At 39.4% G+C, this 22500-nt stretch overlaps 1 protein-coding gene across 1 annotated transcript in view; it reads right to left on the reverse strand.

The window, feature by feature from the left end:
• Positions 1-22500, reverse strand: part of stxbp4 (syntaxin binding protein 4) — a 67158-nt gene that overhangs the window by 13401 nt on the left and 31257 nt on the right. Inside the window, exons 10-14 of the mRNA XM_078280015.1 lie at positions 22101-22326; positions 20553-20634; positions 13484-13566; positions 11300-11396; positions 8683-8807 (exon numbers count right to left, since the gene is read on the reverse strand). Of these exons, the coding sequence (XP_078136141.1) occupies positions 8683-8807; positions 11300-11396; positions 13484-13566; positions 20553-20634; positions 22101-22326 (613 nt within the window). The remainder of the gene's footprint in view (positions 1-8682; positions 8808-11299; positions 11397-13483; positions 13567-20552; positions 20635-22100; positions 22327-22500) is intronic.

A 22500-nucleotide genomic window follows, 5' to 3' on the forward strand; every position in this document is an offset into this window, starting at 1 on the left:
AGACAACCAGTCAGACAGCCAGTCAGACAACCAGTCAGTCAGCCAGTCAGACAGTCAGTCAGCCAGACAGTCAGACAGTCAGACAGCCAGTCAGACAGTCAGCCAGACAGTCAGACAGACAGTCAGACAGCCAGTCAGACAGTCAGCTGCAGACAGTCAGACAACCAGTCAGACAGACAGTCAGACAGACAGTCAGCCAGACAGTGATGGCTGCAGAACAGTCAGACAGTCAGTCAGACAGTCAGACAGACAGTCAGACAACCAGTCAGACAGACAACCAGCCAGACAACCAGTCAGACAGTCAGTCAGACAACCAGTCAGTCAGACAGTCAGTCAGACAACCAGTCAGACAGACAGTCAGCCAGACAACCAGTCAGACAGTGATGGCTGCAGAACAGTCAGACAGACAGTCAGACAACCAGTCAGACAGACAACCAGCCAGACAACCAGTCAGACAGTCAGTCAGACAACCAGTCAGACAGACAACCAGCCAGACAACCAGTCAGACAGTCAGTCAGACAACCAGTCAGTCAGACAGACAGTCAGACAGACAGTGATGGCTGCAGAACAGTCAGACAGACAGTCAGACAACCAGACAGACAGTCAGACAACCAGTCAGTCAGTCAGACAACCAGTCAGACAGTGATGGCTGCAGAACAGCCAGACAACCAGCCAGACAACCAGTCAGACAGCCAGACAGTCAGCCAGACAACCAGTCAGACAGTGATGGCTGCAGAACAGCCAGACAACCAGACAGTCAGACAACCAGTCAGACAGACAACCAGCCAGACAGTCAGTCAGACAGTCAGACAGACAGTCAGACAACCAGTCAGACAGTGATGGCTGCAGAACAGTCAGACAGTCAGTCAGACAACCAGTCAGACAGTCAGTCAGACAACCAGTCAGTCAGACAGACAGTCAGACAGACAGTGATGGCTGCAGAACAGTCAGTCAGTCCTTCATGTGTTAACATGTTGACTCATGTGTTAAACCCTCTGATGAGATTGGGAGCTATCGCTGCTATTAATCAACGTTTGATTCTCTGAAGACGGTTTAACGTTTTCAACATTAGAACAGAAACGATCGGCCAAAAACATCCGATAAAAAAGTCAGAACAGTTTAAAGTCAGACAGCAGACACCCAAAAAACCGCTGGAAAAAATGTCAAAGACGTCAGAAAAAGCGACAGAAACTAGGGAATCTTTTTTCAAAAATGTTGGAAAAGCGCCAAATATGTCCGAATCTTTTTTTGTGGAAAAAACGTAAAGAAAGCCTAAAAAAAACCGTCCAGTGAAGCCCGGAAAGATCTGGCGACATTGAGTTATGGGTTTATTTCAGAAACTGTGCTGTGATTGGTTGTTCTCTGACACTGTGAGAGAGAATCTGTTGCAGCTTGCTGATTGGACGGTTCACGCGTCAACAGATCGATGTCACAGCGTCCATATCGACGCGACTCTGAGCCGCAGCACATCACAGGATGACATCACAGGATGACATCACAGGATGACATCACAGGATGACATCACAGGATGACATAGTTAACCCTTGTGATGTCGTCCCGTTGACCTGCAACTTTGTGTTTTTCCGGGTCGAAATTTCAACGTTAGTTGTTTTTCACTTTAGCAAGTTTTTTGTCGCTTTTTCCCGATATTTTTTTTCGTCACTTTTTTTTCCCCCGATGTTTTTATTGTCACTTTTTTTCCGATGTTTGTCACTTTTTTCCCGATGTTTTTTGTCACTTTTTTCCCCGATGTTTTTTGTCACTTTTTTCCCCGATGTTTTTTGTCACTTTTTTTCCCGATGTTTTTTTTGTCACTTTTTTTCCCGATGTTTTTTGTCACTTTTCCCGATGTTTTTTGTCACTTTTCCCGATGTTTTTTGTCACTTTTCCCGATGTTTTTTTTGTCACTTTTCCCGATGTTTTTTGTCACTTTTTTCCAATATTCTTTTTCACTTTTTCCCCGATGTTTTTTTTGTCACTTTTTTTTCCCCCGATGTTTTTATTGTCACTTTTTTTCCCCAATGTTTTTTTGTCACTTTTTTTCCGATGTTTGTCACTTTTTAACCCGATGTTTTTTGTCACTTTTTTCCCGATGTTTTTTGTCCCTTTTTTTCCGATGTTTTTTTTGTCACTTTTTTCCGATGTTTTTTTGTCACTTTTTGGGCATTTTTTTAATTATGATTGTCAATTTTTTAACAAGTTTTTTTGGCTTTTTTTTTTTAACAAGTTTGCGTCACCTTTGGCGAAGATTTTCATACTTTTGGCGTTTTTAGATTTTTTTTTGGTCATTTATTTCAGCATTTATTAAAATAAACATTGTGTGCGTTTTTCTCGGTCGAAATTTCAGTATATAGTTGTTCTGCTCTACACTTTTTCTTGATTTTATTCAAATTTTTTGTCATTTTTTGTACACGTTTGTCGCTTTTTTCCAATTTTTTGGCGTTTTTTTTTTTAATCACGTTTTTGTCGCTTTTTCCGACGTTTTTTGTTGCTTTTTCCAACGTTTGTCGCTTTTTCCGATGTTTTTTTTTCACTTTTTTCCCAATTTTTTTTTTAACACATTTTTGTCGCTTTTTCCGATGTTTTGTCACTTTTTTCCGACGTTTTTGTCAGCTTTTTTCCGATGTTTTTCTTTTTTTTCTTCACTTTTTTGGCGGGTTTTTTTTAACGCGTTTTTTGTCGCTTTTCCGATTTGTTTTTTACTTTTTTGTCACTTTTTTAACACGTTTGTGTTACCTTTGGCAATGTTCTTTTGTCTCAGATCTGATAGAGAAAGTTTTTGTGAAGGACAACAGGAAGTTAACTCTCGTGTTGTCTTCCAGTCGACCATGAACTTGTGTTCCTAGCGGGTCAAAACTGAAAATGAACTATTTTGGTGCTTTTTTCTGACATTTTGAGTCAAATTGGTGAAATTTTTTGAGTTAAAAAGAAGACATTATTAATTATTTTGACTATTAGTTAAGATCAGAGCAAGTTGTGGTGGATCACAGACTGTCAAAGTCAGGACACGGTTTTGAAACCATTTAAAAAAATATGTTTAAATGCTAAAAATTTACAAAAAACACCCAAAAATTATCATTATTTTTGTTTAAACGTTGTATGGGTTCCATAGTTCCACAGTTTTTTTGGTCACTTTTTGGGCGTTTTTTTAATTATGATTGTCAATTTTTTAACACGTTTTTTTGGCGTTTTTTTTTTAACAAGTTTGCGTCACCTTTGGCGAAGATTTTCATACTTTTGTCGTTTTTTCGATTTTTTTTTGGTCATTTATTTCAGCATTTATTAAAATAAACATTGTGCGTTTTTTGTCACTTTTTTTCCAGATTTTTTTTTTTCACTTTTTTTCCCGATGTTTTTTTTTGTCACTTTTTTTCCCGATGTTTTTTTTGTCACTTTTTTTCCCGATGTTTTTATCACTTTTTTTTCCGATGTTTTTGTCACTTTTTTTCCCGATGTTTTTTTTGTCACTCCCGATGTTTTTTTGTCGTTTGTCGCTTTTTTCCAATTTTTGGCGTTTTTTTATCACGTTTTTGTCGCTTTTCTTCCGACGTTTGTCGCTTTTTCCGATGTTTTTTTTCACTTTTTTCCCAATAACACATTTTGTCAGCTTTTCCGATGTTTTGTCACTTTTCCGACGTTTTTGTCGCTTTTTCCGATGTTTTGTCACTTTTTCCGGCGTTTTTGTCGCTTTTTCCGATGTTTTTTTTCTTCACTTTTTTGGCGTTTTTAACGCATTTTTGTCGCTTTTTCTGATTTGTTTTTTACTTTTTTGTCACTTTTTTTAACATGTTTGTGTTACCTTTGGCGATTTTCTTTTTGTCTCAGATCTGATAGAGAAAGTTTTTTGTGAAGGACAACAGGAAGTTAACTCTCGTGTTGTCTTCCAGTCGACCATGAACTTGTGTTCCTAGCGGGTCAAAACTGAAAATTAACTATTTTTGGTGCTTTTTTCTGACATTTTGGTCAAATTGGTGAAATTTTTTGAGTTAAAAAAGAAGACATTATTAATTATTTTGACTATTAGTTAAGATCAGAGCAAGTTGTGGTGGATCACAGACTGTCAAAGTCAGGACACGGTTTTGAAACCATTTTAAAAAAATATGTTTAAATGCTAAAAAATTTACAAAAACACCCAAAAATTATCATTATTTTTGTTTAAACGTTGTATGGGTTCCATAGTTCCACAGTTTTTTTGGTCACTTTTTTGGGCGTTTTTTTAATTATGATTGTCAATTTTTTAACACGTTTTTTTTAACAAGTTTGCGTCACCTTTGGCGAAGATTTTTCATACTTTTGTCGTTTTTTCGATTTTTTTTGGTCATTTATTTCAGCATTTATTAAAATAAACATTGTGCGTTTTTGTCACTTTTTTTCCAGATTCTTTTTTTCACTTTTTTTCCCGATGTTTTTTTGTCACTTTTTTTCCGATGTTTTTTGTCACTTTTTTCCCCGATGTTTTTGTCACTTTTTTTCCCGATGTTTTTGTCACGATGTTTTTTTTGTCATCCCGATGTTTTTTTGTCGTTTTGTCGTTTTTTCCAATTTTTTGCGTTTTTTTATCACGTTTTGTCGCTTTTTCTTCCGACGTTTGTCGCTTTTTCCGATGTTTTTTTTCACTTTTTTTCCCAATTTTTTTTAACACATTTTTGTCGCTTTTTCCGATGTTTTGTCACTTTTTCCGACGTTTTTGTCAGCTTTTTCCGATGTTTTGTCACTTTTTCCGACGTTTTTGTCGCTTTTTCCGATGTTTTTTTTCTTCACTTTTTTGGCGGTTTTTTTAACGCATTTTTGTCGCTTTTCTGATTTGTTTTTTACTTTTTTGTCACTTTTTTAACATGTTTGTGTTACCTTTGGCGATTTTCTTTTGTCTCAGATCTGATAGAGAAAGTTTTTGTGAAGGACAACAGGAAGTTAACTCTCGTGTTGTCTTCCAGTCGACCATGAACTTGTGTTCCTAGCGGGTCAAAACTGAAAATTAACTATTTTTGGTGCTTTTTTCTGACATTTTGGTCAAATTGGTGAAATTTTTTGAGTTAAAAAAGAAGACATTATTAATTATTTTGACTATTAGTTAAGATCAGAGCAAGTTGTGGTGGATCACAGACTGTCAAAGTCAGGACACGGTTTTGAAACCATTTAAAAAAAATATGTTTAAATGCTAAAAAATTTACAAAAAACACCCAAAAATTATCATTATTTTTGTTTAAACGTTGTATGGGTTCCATAGTTCCACAGTTTTTTGGTCACTTTTTGGGCGTTTTTTTAATTATGATTGTCAATTTTTTAACACGTTTTTTTTTAACAAGTTTTGCGTCACCTTTGGCGAAGATTTTCATACTTTTGTCGTTTTTTTCGATTTTTTTTGGTCATTTATTTCAGCATTTATTAAAATAAACATTGTGCGTTTTTTTGTCACTTTTTTTCCAGATTCTTTTTTTCACTTTTTTCCGATGTTTTTTTGTCACTTTTTTTCCCGATGTTTTTTTGTCGTTTGTCGCTTTTTTCCAATTTTTTTGGCGTTTTTTTTATCACGTTTTTGTCGCTTTTCTTCCGACGTTTGTCGCTTTTTCCGATGTTTTTTTTCACTTTTTTTCCCAATTTTTTTTAACACATTTTTGTCGCTTTTCCCGATGTTTTGTCACTTTTTCCGACGTTTTGTCGCTTTTTCCGATGTTTTGTCACTCTTTTCCGACGTTTTTGTCGCTTTTTCCGATGTTTTTTTTTCTTCACTTTTTTGGCGGGTTTTTTTTAACGCATTTTTTGTCGCTTTTTCTGATTTGTTTTTTACTTTTTTGTCACTTTTTTTAACATGTTTGTGTTACCTTTGGCGATTTTCTTTTGTCTCAGATCTGATAGAGAAAGTTTTTGTGAAGGACAACAGGAAGTTAACTCTCGTGTTGTCTTCCAGTCGACCATGAACTTGTGTTCCTAGCGGGTCAAAACTGAAAATGAACTATTTTTGGTGCTTTTTCTGACATTTTGGTCAAATTGGTGAAATTTTTGAGTTAAAAAAGAAGACATTATTAATTATTTTGACTATTAGTTAAGATCAGAGCAAGTTGTGGTGGATCACAGACCGTCAAAGTCAGGACACGGTTTTGAAACCATTTTAAAAAATATGTTTAAATGCTAAAAAATTGACAAAAAACACCCAAAAATTATCATTATTTTTGTTTAAACGTTGTATGGGTTCCATAGTTCCACAGTTTTTTGTCACTTTTTTTCCCGATGTTTTTTTGTCACTTTTTTCCGATGTTTTTTTTGGTCACTTTTTGGGCGTTTTTTTTAATTATGATTGTCAATTTTTTAACACGTTTTTTTGGCGTTTTTTTTTTAACAAGTTTGCGTCACCTTTGGCGAAGATTTTCATACTTTTGTCGTTTTTTCGATTTTTTTTTTTTTTTGGTCATTTATTTCAGCATTTATTAAAATAAACATTGTGCGTTTTTTGTCACTTTTTTTTCCAGATTCTTTTTTTTCACTATTTTTTCCCGATGTTTTTTTTGTCACTTTTTTTTCCGATGTTTTTTTTGTCACTTTTTTTCCCGATGTTTTTTTTGTCACTTTTTTTCCCGATGTTTTTTTTGTCACTTTTTTTCCCGATGTTTTTTTTGTCACTTTTTTTCCCGATGTTTTTTTTTGTCGTTTGTCGCTTTTTTCCAATTTTTTGGCGTTTTTTTTTTTAATCACGTTTTTGTCGCTTTTTCCGACGTTTTTTGTTGCTTTTTCCAACGTTTGTCGCTTTTTCCGATGTTTTTTTTTCACTTTTTTCCCAATTTTTTTTTTAACACATTTTTGTCGCTTTTTCCGATGTTTTGTCACTTTTTCCGACGTTTTTGTCGCTTTTTCCGATGTTTTGTCACTTTTTCCGACGTTTTTGTCGCTTTTTCCGATGGTTTTTTTTTCTTCACTTTTTTGCAGTTTTTTTTAACGCGTTTTTGTCGCTTTTTCCGATTTGTTTTTTACTTTTTTGTCACTTTTTTAACACGTTTGTGTTACCTTTGGCAATGTTCTTTTGTCTCAGATCTGATAGAGAAAGTTTTTGTGAAGGACAACAGGAAGTTAACTCTCGTGTTGTCTTCCAGTCGACCATGAACTTGTGTTCCTAGCGGGTCAAAACTGAAAATGAACTATTTTTGGTGCTTTTTCTGACATTTTGGTCAAATTGGTGAAATTTTTGAGTTAAAAAAGAAGACATTATTAATTATTTTGACTATTAGTTAAGATCAGAGCAAGTTGTGGTGGATCACAGACCGTCAAAGTCAGGACACGGTTTTGAAACCATTTTAAAAAATATGTTTAAATGCTAAAAAATTGACAAAAAACACCCAAAAATTATCATTATTTTTGTTTTAAACGTTGTATGGGTTCCATAGTTCCACAGTTTTTTGTCACTTTTTTTCCCGATGTTTTTTTGTCACTTTTTTTCCAATATTCTTTTTCACTTTTTTCCCCGATGTTTTTTTGTCACTTTTTTTTCCCCGATGTTTTTATTGTCACTTTTTTTCCCAATGTTTTTGTCACTTTTTTTCCCGATGTTTTTTGTCACTTTTTTTTCCGATGTTTGTCACTTTTTTCCCAATGTTTTTTTCCCTTTTTTTCCGATGTTTTTTTGTCACTTTTTTTCCGATGTTTTTTGTCACTTTTTTCGATGTTTTTTGGTCACTTTTTGGGCGTTTTTTAATTATGATTGTAAATTTTTTAACACGTTTTTTTTAACAAGTTTGCGTCACCTTTGGCGAAGATTTTCATACTTTTGTCGTTTTTTCGATTTTTTATTTTTTTTGGTCATTTATTTCAGCATTTATTAAAATAAACATTGTGCGTTTTTTGTCACTTTTTTTCCAGATTTTTTTTTTTCACTTTTTTTCCCGATGTTTTTTTTTGTCACTTTTTTTTCCCGATTTTTTTTGTCGTTTGTCGCTTTTTTCCAATTTTTTGGCATTTTTTTTTATCACGTTTTTGTCGCTTTTTCTTCCGACGTTTGTCGCTTTTTCCAATGTTTTTTTTCACTTTTTTTCCCAATTTTTTTTTAACACATTTTTGTCGTCTTTTTCCGATGTTTTGTCACTTTTTTCCGACGTTTTTGTCGCTTTTTTCCGATGTTTTTTTTTCTTCACTTTTTGGCGTTTTTTTAACGCGTTTTTGTCGCTTTTTCCGATTTGTTTTTTACTTTTTTGTCACTTTTTTTAACATGTTTGTGTTACCTTTGGCGATTTTCTTTTGTCTTCTTTTTTGGTCATTTATTTCAGCATTTATTAAAATAAACATTGTGCGTTTTTTGTCACTTTTTTTCCAGATTTTTTTTTTTCACTTTTTTTCCCGATGTTTTTTTTTGTCACTTTTTTTCCCGATGTTTTTTTTGTCACTTTTTTTCCCGATGTTTTTTTTGTCACTTTTTTTCCCGATGTTTTTTTTTGTCGTTTGTCGCTTTTTTCCAATTTTTTGGCGTTTTTTTTTTTTATCACATTTTTGGCGCTTTCTCTTCCGACGTTTGTCACCAAAAATTATCATTATTTTTGTTTAAACGTTGTATTAATTCCATACATCGTACATCCATGTTATTTTTGGACAATTTGGTTCAAAGAAACCCATATTTCTGATGTTAAAAACGGGACAATACAAGGGTTAAACACTGTGACCTCTGTGTGACCCAGCAGCAGATCTGCAGGCAGCTCCTACCGGTGCGCTGGTGGGCGACTCCAACAAACTGGACAGCTCCTCAGACGTGAACCTCGACCCCGGCTGAGTGACGGCCAACTCCTCCAGCTGAGGCCTGAACAGCTCCCTGATCTGGCTCTCAAAATCTGCAAACACAAAACACACAGACAGTCAGTCAGCCAGCCAGCCAGAAAGAGTCAGACGGTCAGACAGAGTCAGTCAGATAGACAGTCGGTCAGACAGAGAGACAGTCAGTCAGACGGTCAGACAGAGTCAGTCAGTCAGTCAGACAGTGATGGCTGCAGAACAGCCAGACAGACAGTCAGAAAGTCAGTCAGTCAGCCAGCCAGTCAGAAAGTCAGTCAGTCAGAAAGTCAGTCAGCCAGTCAGTCAGAAAGTCAGTCAGCCAGCCAGCCAGCCAGCCAGAAAGTCAGTCAGAAAGTCAGTCAGTCAGTCAGCCAGCCAGCCAGAAAGTCAGTCAGTCAGTCAGTCAGAAAGACAGTCAGTCAGAAAGTCAGTCAGTAAGACAGTAAGATAGTCAGTCAGTCAGTCAGCCAGCCAGTCAGAAAGTCAGTCAGTCAGAAAGTCAGTCAGTCAGCCAGCCAGCCAGAAAGTCAGTCAGTCAGTCAGAAAGTCAGTCAGAAAGTCAGTCAGTCAGCCAGAAAGTCAGTCAGTCAGTCAGAAAGTCAGTCAGAAAGTCAGTCAGTCAGTCAGAAAGACAGTCAGTCAGAAAGACAGTCAGTCAGTCAGTCAGTAAGATAGTCAGTCAGTCAGCCAGCCAGAAAGTCAGTCAGTCAGTCAGTAAGACAGTAAGATAGTCAGTCAGTCAGCCAGCCAGAAAGTCAGTCAGTCAGAAAGACAGTCAGTCAGTCAGTCAGTAAGACAGTAAGATAGTCAGTCAGTCAGCCAGCCAGAAAGTCAGTCAGCGAGCCAGAAAGTCAGTCAGTCAGTCAGAAAGACAGTCAGTCAGTCAGTAAGACAGTAAGATAGTCAGTCAGCCAGCCAGAAAGTCAGTCAGCCAGCCAGTCAGAAAGTCAGTCAGTCAGTCAGTAAGACAGTCAGTCAGCCAGCCAGAAATTCAGTCAGTCAGTCAGTAAGACAGTAAGATAGTCAGTCAGTCAGCCAGCCAGAAAGTCAGTCAGCCAGCGAGTCAGAAAGTCAGTTAGTCAGAAAGTCAGTCAGTCAGTCAGCCAGCCAGAAAGTCAGTCAGTCAGTCAGTCAGAAAGTCAGTCAGAAAGTCAGTCAGTCAGTAAGATAGTCAGTCAGTCAGCCAGCCAGAAAGTCAGTAAGACAGTAAGATAGTCAGTCAGTCAGCCAGCCAGAAAGTCAGTCAGTAAGACAGTAAGATAGTCAGTCAGCCAGCCAGAAAGTCAGTCAACCAGCCAGTCAGAAAGTCAGTCAGAAAGTCAGTCAGTCAGTCAGCCAGCCAGAAAGTCAGTCAGTCAGTCAGCCAGCCAGAAAGTCAGTCAGCCAGCCAGAAAGTCAGTCAGAAAGTCAGTCAGCCAGCCAGCCAGCCAGAAAGTCAGTCAGCCAGCCAGTCAGAAAGTCAGTAAGACAGTAAGATAGTCAGTCAGTCAGCCAGCCAGAAAGTCAGTCAGAAAGTCAGCCAGCCAGTCAGTCAGAAGGTCAGTCAGTCAGCCAACCAGCCAGCCAGCCAGCCGGCCAGAAAGTCAGTCAGCCAGCCAGTCAGAAGGTCAGTCAGTCAGCCAGTCAGCCAGCCAGCCAGCCGGCCAGAAAGTCAGTCAGCCAGTCAGTCAGAAAGTCAGTCAGTCAGCCAGCCAGCCAGAAAGTCAGTCAGTCAGTCGGAAAGACAGTCAGTCAGTCAGTAAGACAGTAAGATAGTCAGTCAGTCAGCCAGCCAGAAAGTCAGTCAGTAAGACAGTAAGATAGTCAGTCAGCCAGCCAGAAAGTCAGTCAGTAAGACAGTAAGATAGTCAGTCAGTCAGTCAGAAAGTCAGTCAGTCAGCCAGCCAGCCAGAAAGTCAGTCAGTCAGTCGGAAAGACAGTCAGTCAGTCAGTAAGACAGTAAGATAGTCAGTCAGTCAGCCAGCCAGAAAGTCAGTCAGCCAGCCAGTCAGAAAGTCAGTCAGTAAGACAGTCAGTCAGTCAGCCAGCCAGAAAGTCAGTCAGCCAGTCAGTCAGAAAGTCAGTCAGTCAGTCAGCCAGCCAGAAAGTCAGCCAGCCAGCCAGAAAGTCAGCCAGCCAGCCAGAAAGTCAGCCAGCCAGTCAGAAAGTCAGCCAGCCAGAAAGTCAGTCAGTAAGACAGTAAGATAGTCAGTCAGCCAGCCAGAAAGTCAGTCAGAAAGTCAGCCAGCCAGTCAGTCAGAAGGTCAGTCAGTCAGTCAGCCAGAAGGTCAGAAATCATTCTTTTAGTGCCCAAATTGAACATTGAATTGAATGAACAGTAAACATTTCACAGTGCAGTTTTCTCCCGATTCAGCCTTTTACGTTGCGTTTGTTCCACCGGTCGATAATACCGTGACGATGTAAAAACAATATATCCTACTCACGTTGATCCTCTAACATCTGTTTTACAGTAACCTTCCAACATACTGACGGGAACCTCTCAACACAAACAAACATGAAGGTTGAAGTTCTTTTATTTTACAAAATGGAGGTTTATGAAGGAGAGTCTTACCTGTGAAGGCCACTGTTCCCGCTGGATCCGCTCGTAGTCTGGACCTGAGCACCTGCTGCTGATCGTCTGTGGGCTTCAGACCGAGCAGATCCAGAGCCTGCACGTACACACACACACACAGATCAATGCACCCAGCAGTGACGCCCCTGCTGTTCGACACCAAGTCTACATCTTTAAACACTATTTTATATATATGTACAAAGTGGGGACCGAGTGAAATGTCCTCACTTTGTAAAACGCCAAAAGGTGTAAAACTCTTAATTGGTCCCCACAAATATAAATGTACAAGAACACGCACACACACAGAACATACACACAATGACACAGACACACACGCGCACAGACACACACACACAAACACAGACACACACACAGACAGTGACACAGACACACACACAGTGACAGATACAGAACACACACACACAGTGACACAGACACACACACAGTGACACACACACACACACAGTGACACACACACACACACACACACAGTGACACACACACACACACACACACACACACACACACACACACACACACACACACACACACACACACACACACACACACAGTGACACACACACAGTGACACACACACAGTGACACACACACACAGTCACACACACACACACAGTGACACACACACAGTGACAGATACAGAACACACACACAGTGACACACACACACACACACACACACACACACACACAGTGACAGATACAGAACACACACACACACACACACACACACACACACACACAGTGACAGATACAGAACACACACACAGTGACACTCACACACACACACACACAGTGACACTCACACACACACACACACACACAGTGACAGATACAGAACACACACACAGTGACACACACACACACACACACACAGTGACACTCACACACACACACACACACACAGTGACACACACACAAATCAATCCACAGCGGTGATACCACTGAAACAAACATTGACCAACAGCCACATGCCTGCTGTCACTATCCAATAAAAACTGTTTACTGTATCTCCTGCTTCCAGCTCTGTGTCTGCATTCAGATCCAAAAGGGGAATCCTTCATCTCAGCGATTATCAGACTTGGAGATACAAGGTTTTTTTAGTGTTCTGTGTCCTCGGTTTTGTTTTCATAGATCCATCTTTGTGTGTGTTGGCTTGTAGGTTGTTGCTTGTTGTTATCAAAATTACAATATGGACTAGTGCAATATCCAAATCGCAGGGGGGGGGGCTGCAAAATATGTGTCAAAGCATTCTGAATGAAGTATTGTGGTGCTGCAGATCCTACACACACACACACACACACACACACACACACACACACACACAGACAAACATAAACACACACACACACACAGAGACACACACACACACACACACACACAGACACACAGACACACACAAACATAAACACACACACATACACATACACAGAGACACACACACACACACACACACACACAGACACACACACACACACAGACAAACATATACACAGACACACACATACACAGAGACACACACACACACACACACACACACACACACACACACACACACACACACACAGACAAACATAAACACACACACACACACAGACAAACAAACACACACACATACACAGAGACACACACAGACACACACACAGACACACACAGACAGACACACACACACAAACATATACACACAGACAAACATATACACAGACACACACAGACACACAAACACAAACACACAGACAAACATATACACAGACACACACAGAGACAAACACACACACACATACACACAGACAGACACACACACACACACACACACTATACACAGAGACACACAGACATATACACAGAGACACACACAGACACACACAGACACACAAACACAAACACACAGACAAACATATACACAGACACACACAGAGACAAAACACACACACATACACACAGACAGACACACACACACATACACACAGACAGACACACACACACACATACACACAGACAGACACACACACACATACACACAGACAGACACACACACACACACACACACAGACACACACACACAAACATATACACAGACACACACACACACACACACACACACACATATACACACACACACACACAGACACAGACACACACAGAGACAAAACACAGACACACACACCTGCTCCAGTTTCTCCAGTTTGAGGCGACAGCTGGTGTTGGGGGAACTTTTCCTGTGAGGATCCTGCTGTCTGCTGGCCGGCTCTGCAGACAGAGATACAGACAGATTAGATATTTAAAACTGCACTTTAAGATTAATTAAAACCTCGTACAACATGTGCATCAGTAAACAACAATAAGGTCACAGCAACAGCAACATGTGGCCTGAACACAACAAGAACATCTTATCAAGTTAGTTGTTGCTATAAATGAGCTTTCAAACTTAAAACAAAAAAAAGGGATTATAGATTGTTTTATAATCCAGATGTTCTGATATTCTGAGGACACAAAATCACTGCAAAAAGACACAAAACAGCCACAAAACAACTGTAAAGAGACACAAAACAGCCGCGACACAAAAAGACACAAAACAACTGCAAAGAGACACAAAACAGCCACAACAAGACACAAAACAGCCACAAAAAGACACAAAACTGCAAAGAGACACAAAACAGCCACAAAAAGACACAGAATCACTGCAAAGAGACACAAAACAGCCGCGACACAAAAAGACACAAAACAACTGCAAAGAGACACAAAACAGATGTTCTCATATTCTGAGGACACAAAATCACTGCAAAAGACACAAAACAGCCACAAAACAACTGTAAAGAGACACAAAAAGACACAAAACAGCCACAACAAGACACAAAACAGCCACAAAAAGACACAAAACAGCCACAAAACAACTGTAAAGAGACACAAAACAGCCGCGACACAAAAAGACACAAAACAACTGCAAAGAGACACAAAACAACCGTAAAGAAACACAAAACAACCGCAAAGAAACACAAAACAGCCACAAAAAGACACAAAACAGCATAAGAGGACACACAATCACTGCAAAAAGACACAAAACAGCAAGAAGAAACTAAATCACTGCAAAGAGACACAAAACAGCCACAACAAGACACAAAACAGCCACAAAAAGACACAAAACTGCAAAGAGACACAAAACAACTGCAAAGAGACACAAAACAGCCACATCAAGACACAAAATCACTGCAAAAAGACACAAAACAACTGCAAAAAGACACAAAACAACTGCAAAGAGACAAAATCACTGCAGAAAGACACAAAACAGCATAAGAGGACACACAATCACTGCAAAAAGACACAAACTGCAAAAAGACACAACTGTAAAGTGACACAAAATCACTGCAAAGAGACACAAAATCACTGCAAAGAGACACAAAACAGCCACAACAAGACACAAAACAGCCACAAAAAGACACAAAACAGCCACAAAAAGACACAAAACTGCAAAGAGACACAAAACAACTGCAAAGAGACACAAAACAGCCACATCAAGACACAAAACAGCCACAAAAAGACACAAAACAACTGCAAAGAGACACAAAACTGCAAAGAGACACAAAACAGCCACAAAACAACTGCAAAGAGACACAAAACTGCAAAGAGACACAAAACAGCCACAAAAAGACACAAAACAACTGCAAAGAGACACAAAACAGCCACAAGAAGACACAAAACAGCCACAAAAAGACACAAAATCACTGCAAAAAGACACAAAACAGCCACAAGAAGACACAAAACAGCAAAGAGACACAAAACAGCCACAAAACAACTGCAAAGAGACACAAAACTGCAAAGAGACACAAAACAACTGCAGAGACACAAAACAGCCACAAAACAACTGCAAAGAGACACAAAACAACTGCAAAGAGACACAAAACAGCCACAAGAAGACACAAAACAGCCACAAAAAGACACAAAATCACTGCAAAAAGACACAAAACAGCACAAGAGAACACAAAATCACTGCAAAAAGACACAGAACAGCACAAGAGGACACAAAATCACTGCAAAAAGACACAAAACAGCCACAAAAAGACAAAATCACTGCAGAAAGACACAAAACAGCCACAAGAAGACACTAAATCACTGCAGAAAGACACAAAACAGCACAAGAGGACACAAAATCACTGCAAAAAGACAAAACAACTGCAAAGAGACACAAAATCACTGCAGAAAGACACAAAACAACTGCAAAGAGACACAAAACAGCCACAAAAAGACACAAAACATCCAGCAACATTACAACAATGTGGGCTCTGTGTTTTATTCGAGGTTCTTGCTCCTTGTCGGAGGGGGTGGGGGACCTTTTGTCTCATAATCTGTCCAGAACTGTTTTTGGGGTGTGGATCTTCCTCAGGCTTCTCCATCAATTGACCCAATCCCACACGTCTTCCATGGACACAAATTAACCGATGTTGGTGTCAGTTTGACGTCAGACAACAAACACAACAACACACAGCGATGCAAACACGATGAAAGGCCGCGGCCAACGTATCAATGCTAGGGCTGCACGAAATGTAGTTTCATCGTCTACATCGCGATGTGTGCATGTGCGATAGTCACATCGCAGGACGTGCGTTGTTAACGCTACGTTTTTTGCTGCTTTAAAGAAAATTAAACATTAAAGCATATAATAATTATATTCCCATTATTGTTTTCCTAAACCCAACCATCCACAAAGCGATTATGTAAGCGTCTTGATAACGCCAAAATGGCATACGAGTGTGTCATACATATGCCACTTATTGAGATCAGTCTGCAACCTGTCCGCTGTATACAGCGTAGACATACACGCGGATAGCTCAAAATGCGTACAGATAACACGCCACTGTTAGTTGAGGACCCAAAGGCAGGTAGCAGGCAGGCAGGCAGGAGAAAGCTTGAGGTGGAAGATTTATTAGCCCATTAAAACAAAGTACAAATAAACAAAGGGAGTCCTGAAAGCAGCAGGCAAAAACTAATCCAGAGTGTAGAAAACAAAACAGGGAATCCAGAAAACAAGAGCAGAACCAAACCAGAAACTTGAGAACAAAGGAAATCCAGGGAGCAAAGAATCAGACATGAACTGACACTGGGAGACACGAGCAAACACGAAAACACACAATGATCTGACACAGGACAAGGGGAACACAAAGACTAAGTACAGAGGGTAACGAGGTAACAAGAGGCAGGTGACACAAGGGCTGGGAAACAGGTGGAAAACATCAGGAAATCACAAGAGCGGGAAAACACAGGGAGTAAAACTAGACAAGACGAGACAGAAAACCAGACTATCAAAATAAAACAGGAAACAGAACATGAAACAAGACAAGACTGAAAATCACACAATGACAAGGAGACAAGACATGACAGAAAACCAGACTATCAAAATAAAACAGGAAACAGAACATGAAACAAAACAAGACCGAAAATCACACAATGACAAGGAGACAAGACATGACAGAAAACCAGACTATCAAAATAAAACAGGAAACAGAACATGAAACAAAACAAGACCGAAAATCACACAATGACAAGGAGACATGACAGAAAAGTAGACTATCAAAATAAAACAGGAAACAGAACATGAAACAAGACAAGACCGAAAATCACACAATGACAAGGAGACATGACAGAAAACCAGACTACCAAAATAAAACAGGAAACAGAACATGAAACAAGACAAGACTGAAAATCACACAATGACAAGGAGACATGACAGAAAAGTAGACTATCAAAATAAAACAGGAAACAGAACATGAAACAAGACAAGACTGAAAATCACACAATGACAAGGAGACAAGACATGACAGAAAACCAGACTATCAAAATAAAACAGGAAACAGAACATGAAACAAAACAAGACTGAAAATCACACAATGACAAGGAGACAAGACATGACAGAAAACCAGACTATCAAAATAAAACAGGAAACAGAACATGAAACAAGACAAGACCGAAAAATCACACAATGACAAGGAGACATGACAGAAAAACCAGACTACCAAAATAAAACAGGAAACAGAACATGAAACAAGACAAGACTGAAAATCACACAATGACAAGGAGACATGACAGAAAACCAGACTACCAAAATAAAACAGGAAACAGAACATGAAACAAGACAAGACTGAAAATCACACAATGACAAGGAGACATGACAGAAAAAGTAGACTATCAAAATAAAACAGGAAACAGAACATGAAACAAGACAAGACTGAAAATCACACAATGACAAGGAGACAAGACATGACAGAAAACCAGACTATCAAAATAAAACAGGAAACAGAACATGAAACAAGACAAGACCGAAAAATCACACAATGACAAGGAGACAAGACATGACAGAAAACCAGACTATCAAAATAAAACAGGAAACAGAACATGAAACAAGACAAGACCGAAAATCACACAATGACAAGGAGACATGACAGAAAACCAGACTACCAAAATAAAACAGGAAACAGAACATGAAACAAAACAAGACCGAAAAATCACACAATGACAAGGAGACATGACAGAAAAAGTAGACAATCAAAATAAAACAGGAAACAGAACATGAAACAAGACAAGACCGAAAAATCACACAATGACAAGGAGACAAGACATGACAGAAAACCAGACTATCAAAATAAAACAGGAAACAGAACATGAAACAAGACAAGACCGAAAAATCACACAATGACAAGGAGACAAGACAGAAAACCAGACTACCAAAATAAAACAGGAAACAGAACATGAAACAAGACAAGACTGAAAAATCACACAATGACAAGGAGACAAGACAGAAAACCAGACTATCAAAATAAAACAGGAAACAGAACATGAAACAAGACAAGACTGAAAATCACACAATGACAAGGAGACAAGACAGAAAACCAGACTACCAAAATAAAACAGGAAACAGAACATGAAACAAGACAAGACCGAAAAATCACACAATGACAAGGAGACAAGACAGAAAACCAGACTACCAAAATAAAACAGGAAACAGAACATGAAACAAGACAAGACCGAAAATCACACAATGACAAGGAGACAAGACAAGACAGAAAACCAGACTATCAAAATAAAACAGGAAACAGAACATGAAACAAGACAAGACTGAAAAATCACACAATGACAAGGAGACAAGACATGACAGAAAACCAGACTATCAAAATAAAACAGGAAACAGAACATGAAACAAAACAAGACCGAAAATCACACAATGACAAGGGGACAAGACAGAAAACCAGACTATCAAAAAAAAACAGGAAACAGAACATGAAACAAGACAAGACTGAAAAATCACACAATGACAAGGAGACAAGACATGACAGAAAACCAGACTACCAAAATAAAACAGGAAACAGAACATGAAACAAAACAAGACCAAAAATCACACAATGACAAGGGGACAAGACAGAAAACCAGACTATCAAAATAAAACAGGAAACAGAACATGAAACAAGACAAGACTGAAAATCACACAATGACAAGGAGACAAGACATGACAGAAAACCAGACTATCAAAATAAAACAGGAAACAGAACATGAAACAAGACAAGACCGAAAATCACACAATGACAAGGAGACATGACAGAAAACCAGACTACCAAAATAAAACAGGAAACAGAACATGAAACAAGACAAGACTGAAAATCACACAATGACAAGGAGACATGACAGAAAAACCAGACTATCAAAATAAAACAGGAAACAGAACATGAAACAAAACAAGACTGAAAATCACACAATGACAAGGAGACATGACAGAAAAGTAGACTATCAAAATAAAACAGGAAACAGAACATGAAACAAGACAAGACCGAAAATCACACAATGACAAGGAGACATGACAGAAAACCAGACTACTAAAATAAAACAGGAAACAGAACATGAAACAAGACAAGACCGAAAAATCACACAATGACAAGGAGACATGACAGAAAACCAGACTATCAAAATAAAACAGGAAACAGAACATGAAACAAGACAAGACCGAAAATCACACAATGACAAGGAGACAAGACATGACAGAAAAACCAGACTATCAAAATAAAACAGGAAACAGAACATGAAACAAGACAAGACCGAAAAATCACACAATGACAAGGAGACATGACAGAAAACCAGACTATCAAAATAAAACAGGAAACAGAACATGAAACAAGACAAGACCGAAAATCACACAATGACAAGGAGACAAGACATGACAGAAAACCAGACTATCAAAATAAAACAGGAAACAGAACATGAAACAAGACAAGACCGAAAATCACACAATGACAAGGGGACAAGACAGAAAACCAGACTATCAAAAAAAAACAGGAAACAGAACATGAAACAAGACAAGACCGAAAATCACACAATGACAAGGAGACAAGACATGACAGAAAACCAGACTATCAAAATAAAACAGGAAACAGAACATGAAACAAAACAAGACCGAAAAATCACACAATGACAAGGGGACAAGACAGAAAAACCAGACTATCAAAATAAAACAGGAAACAGAACATGAAACAAGACAAGACCGAAAATCACACAATGACAAGGAGACAAGACAAGACAGAAAACCAGACTACCAAAAATAAAACAGGAAACAGAACATGAAACAAGACAGGACCGAAACTCACACAATGACAAGGAGACAAGACAGAAAACCAGACTATCAAAAAAAAACAGGAAACAGAACATGAAACAAGACAAGACCGAAAATCACACAATGACAAGGAGACAAGACATGACAGAAAACCAGACTACCAAAATAAAACAGGAAACAGAACATGAAACAAAACAAGACCAAAAATCACACAATGACAAGGGGACAAGACAGAAAACCAGACTACCAAAATAAAACAGGAAACAGAACATGAAACAAAACAAGACCGAAAATCACACAATGACAAGGAGACAAGACAGAAAACCAGACTACCAAAATAAAACAGGAAACAGACTACAATACAACAAGAAAAGACACCAAAACCATAACAGCCATTTGGCTTAAGAAAGTGGCGTGTATGTAAGTCATGATATCAGGCTGCGCCTGCAGCCCTCCTGGCCGTGCTGGACGCAAGAAGCGTGAAACAGCTTTTAGCTTTCTGCTGCAAAAAGAATGGCGTGGCCGCCAGCGGGATCTCCGTTCTCTAAGTGTTATAGCAGCCCACCAGCTGTTTATCTCCATTAACACTGAGCTCATATTCACAGTAATGTTTTCTATTATTTATTAGAGAATTGTAGATACATACCATGGTTTATTTCAGCGATGATGACGCTCTGTGGCGGAGAGGAGACGCGTGTCGCCTCTGTTCTGGCTGGAGTCACTCGCACCTGCAAACATTACCACAACATATTAAAATGGTTTGATAACAGTGTGTTTACGTGTGTGTAGTGAAAGCGAAAATGTGCAGATAATACAGAAAACTTGAGCAATAAATTAACACAATAATGAAGAATATGTTCTGCTAAAATGCTCTTCAGGTATCTGGGAAGTTAATTATTCATAGCCTTGCTAGCATTAAAATCAAAGAATACAACTTTTGAATGTGTTTGCAATACTTTGTTTGACTGCAGAACTAATGAGTTAGCATGCTAACTTGCTAAAACTAAGATCGGTAAACATTGCACCTGCTAAAAATCCACATGTTAGCACAGTCACTGGGAGCCAGAGATGCTTACAAGTCTCTGAGCGAGCGGTATACCCGCCGTTCCCAAACTGTCGCACGCCAGTGTGACGTCATGGGAGCGCCGTAACTATTTATACTCACGCTGGTGGTCGCGACACTAGTTGCAGTCTTCTCCTGAACAGAGGTGGCACTAATGAGCAAAGGCTACTGACTGCTATTTCAATGGACTAGAAGAAGAAGAAAAAGGTAAACAACGGCAGAAGTGGCAGCAGCATTGCCGTCAATGCTTGGATCTGATTGGATGAGCTACTTGGTGGGATGAAGCCTTTCATTCACCATCAAAGAGCTCATCTTAACCCAGTAAGGTTACCAGAGAGACCTGCAGTCACTCTGAGAGTCCTGGCATCTGGTTGCCCTTGAGCTCGTCCTTGCTTCCTGTTTCGGCTTTGTTGCGCAACGCTGAAAAAAATAGAGTGGTGCACGACCTCTGGTTGCGCACTTTAAACCCTGGTACGCCAGCGAGATCTAGGTCATTTTGACGTCACATTGGCGTGTGACAGGTCGGGAATGGCGACTGTAAAGAGACCATTACAGTCCAAGTCTCCAGTCTCTTGTGGTTATGATGCATGTTGTATCACCTGCTGCACAGCCAGAACATAACACAAGTTTGGCAAACAAACAAACAATCTTGTCATAACATCTAGTGAACGACAGTCGGAGTTAACCTCCGTAGGTTCTAGCAGAAGCAAGAAGCAAGCTAACGTTAGCTCACCAATGCTGAGCTGAACATGTCTGCCATCCTATCAGGTTGCGTTTTCAGGTGCCTGATGAAATTCGATGTGGTTGAGCCAGAACCTTTATCTGGATACCACATATTTTGCATTCAGCGCTTCTTTTGTTTGGGCAGTTTTGTATGAAGTGTTTAAAGCCAAAGCTTCTGATGCATCAAGTGAAAGAGGCCCATTGGCTACCTACATAATAAGCTCTTTTAAATTTAAAATGTTCAATGCCTTTTGCGCTGATGTGACTGAGCCCGACCCAAACCCCTACATCAATCCTAAATATCTGTCCGAAGCCGGCCCGGCCCGTCGGTTACCGACGGGTCCCGTCGGGCTTGGGTCGGGTATCCATCCTCTTGTGTGGATCTCTGGGCTGTACTGAAGCACACACCTGGGTGACATTAACAGCTGGCAGAGTCTCACAGGCAGGGTTTCGGCTGGAGGTGATCTTGGTGACCACGGCCGGCTGTGGAGGCACGGGGCCCAGAGCCAGGGCCCTGGTCTGGGGTCCACCTCCACCGCCGGACCCCGGCAAGGAGATGGGGCTGTGAGGCCCGCTGCTGGAGCTGGAGGATGACCTCCGTCTGATGAAGGCAATTTCCACCGTGGGGTCCGGTCTAAAACACAGGACAGGAAGTTGTTTTGAAATGTGATCAATGGAGCATTTTTAAACAAAGAAAATAAGACGGACATTGTTTTGTTTATCAATAATTTTGTCACGGTTCAGAAGGAGGACCCAAATGCAAGAGTCTTCCAGACAGAAGTGCAGACAAACATGCTTTATTTTGACT

This window comes from Sander vitreus, chromosome 21 (assembly GCF_031162955.1).
Source record: "Sander vitreus isolate 19-12246 chromosome 21, sanVit1, whole genome shotgun sequence".
Taxonomy (NCBI): domain Eukaryota; kingdom Metazoa; phylum Chordata; class Actinopteri; order Perciformes; family Percidae; genus Sander; species Sander vitreus.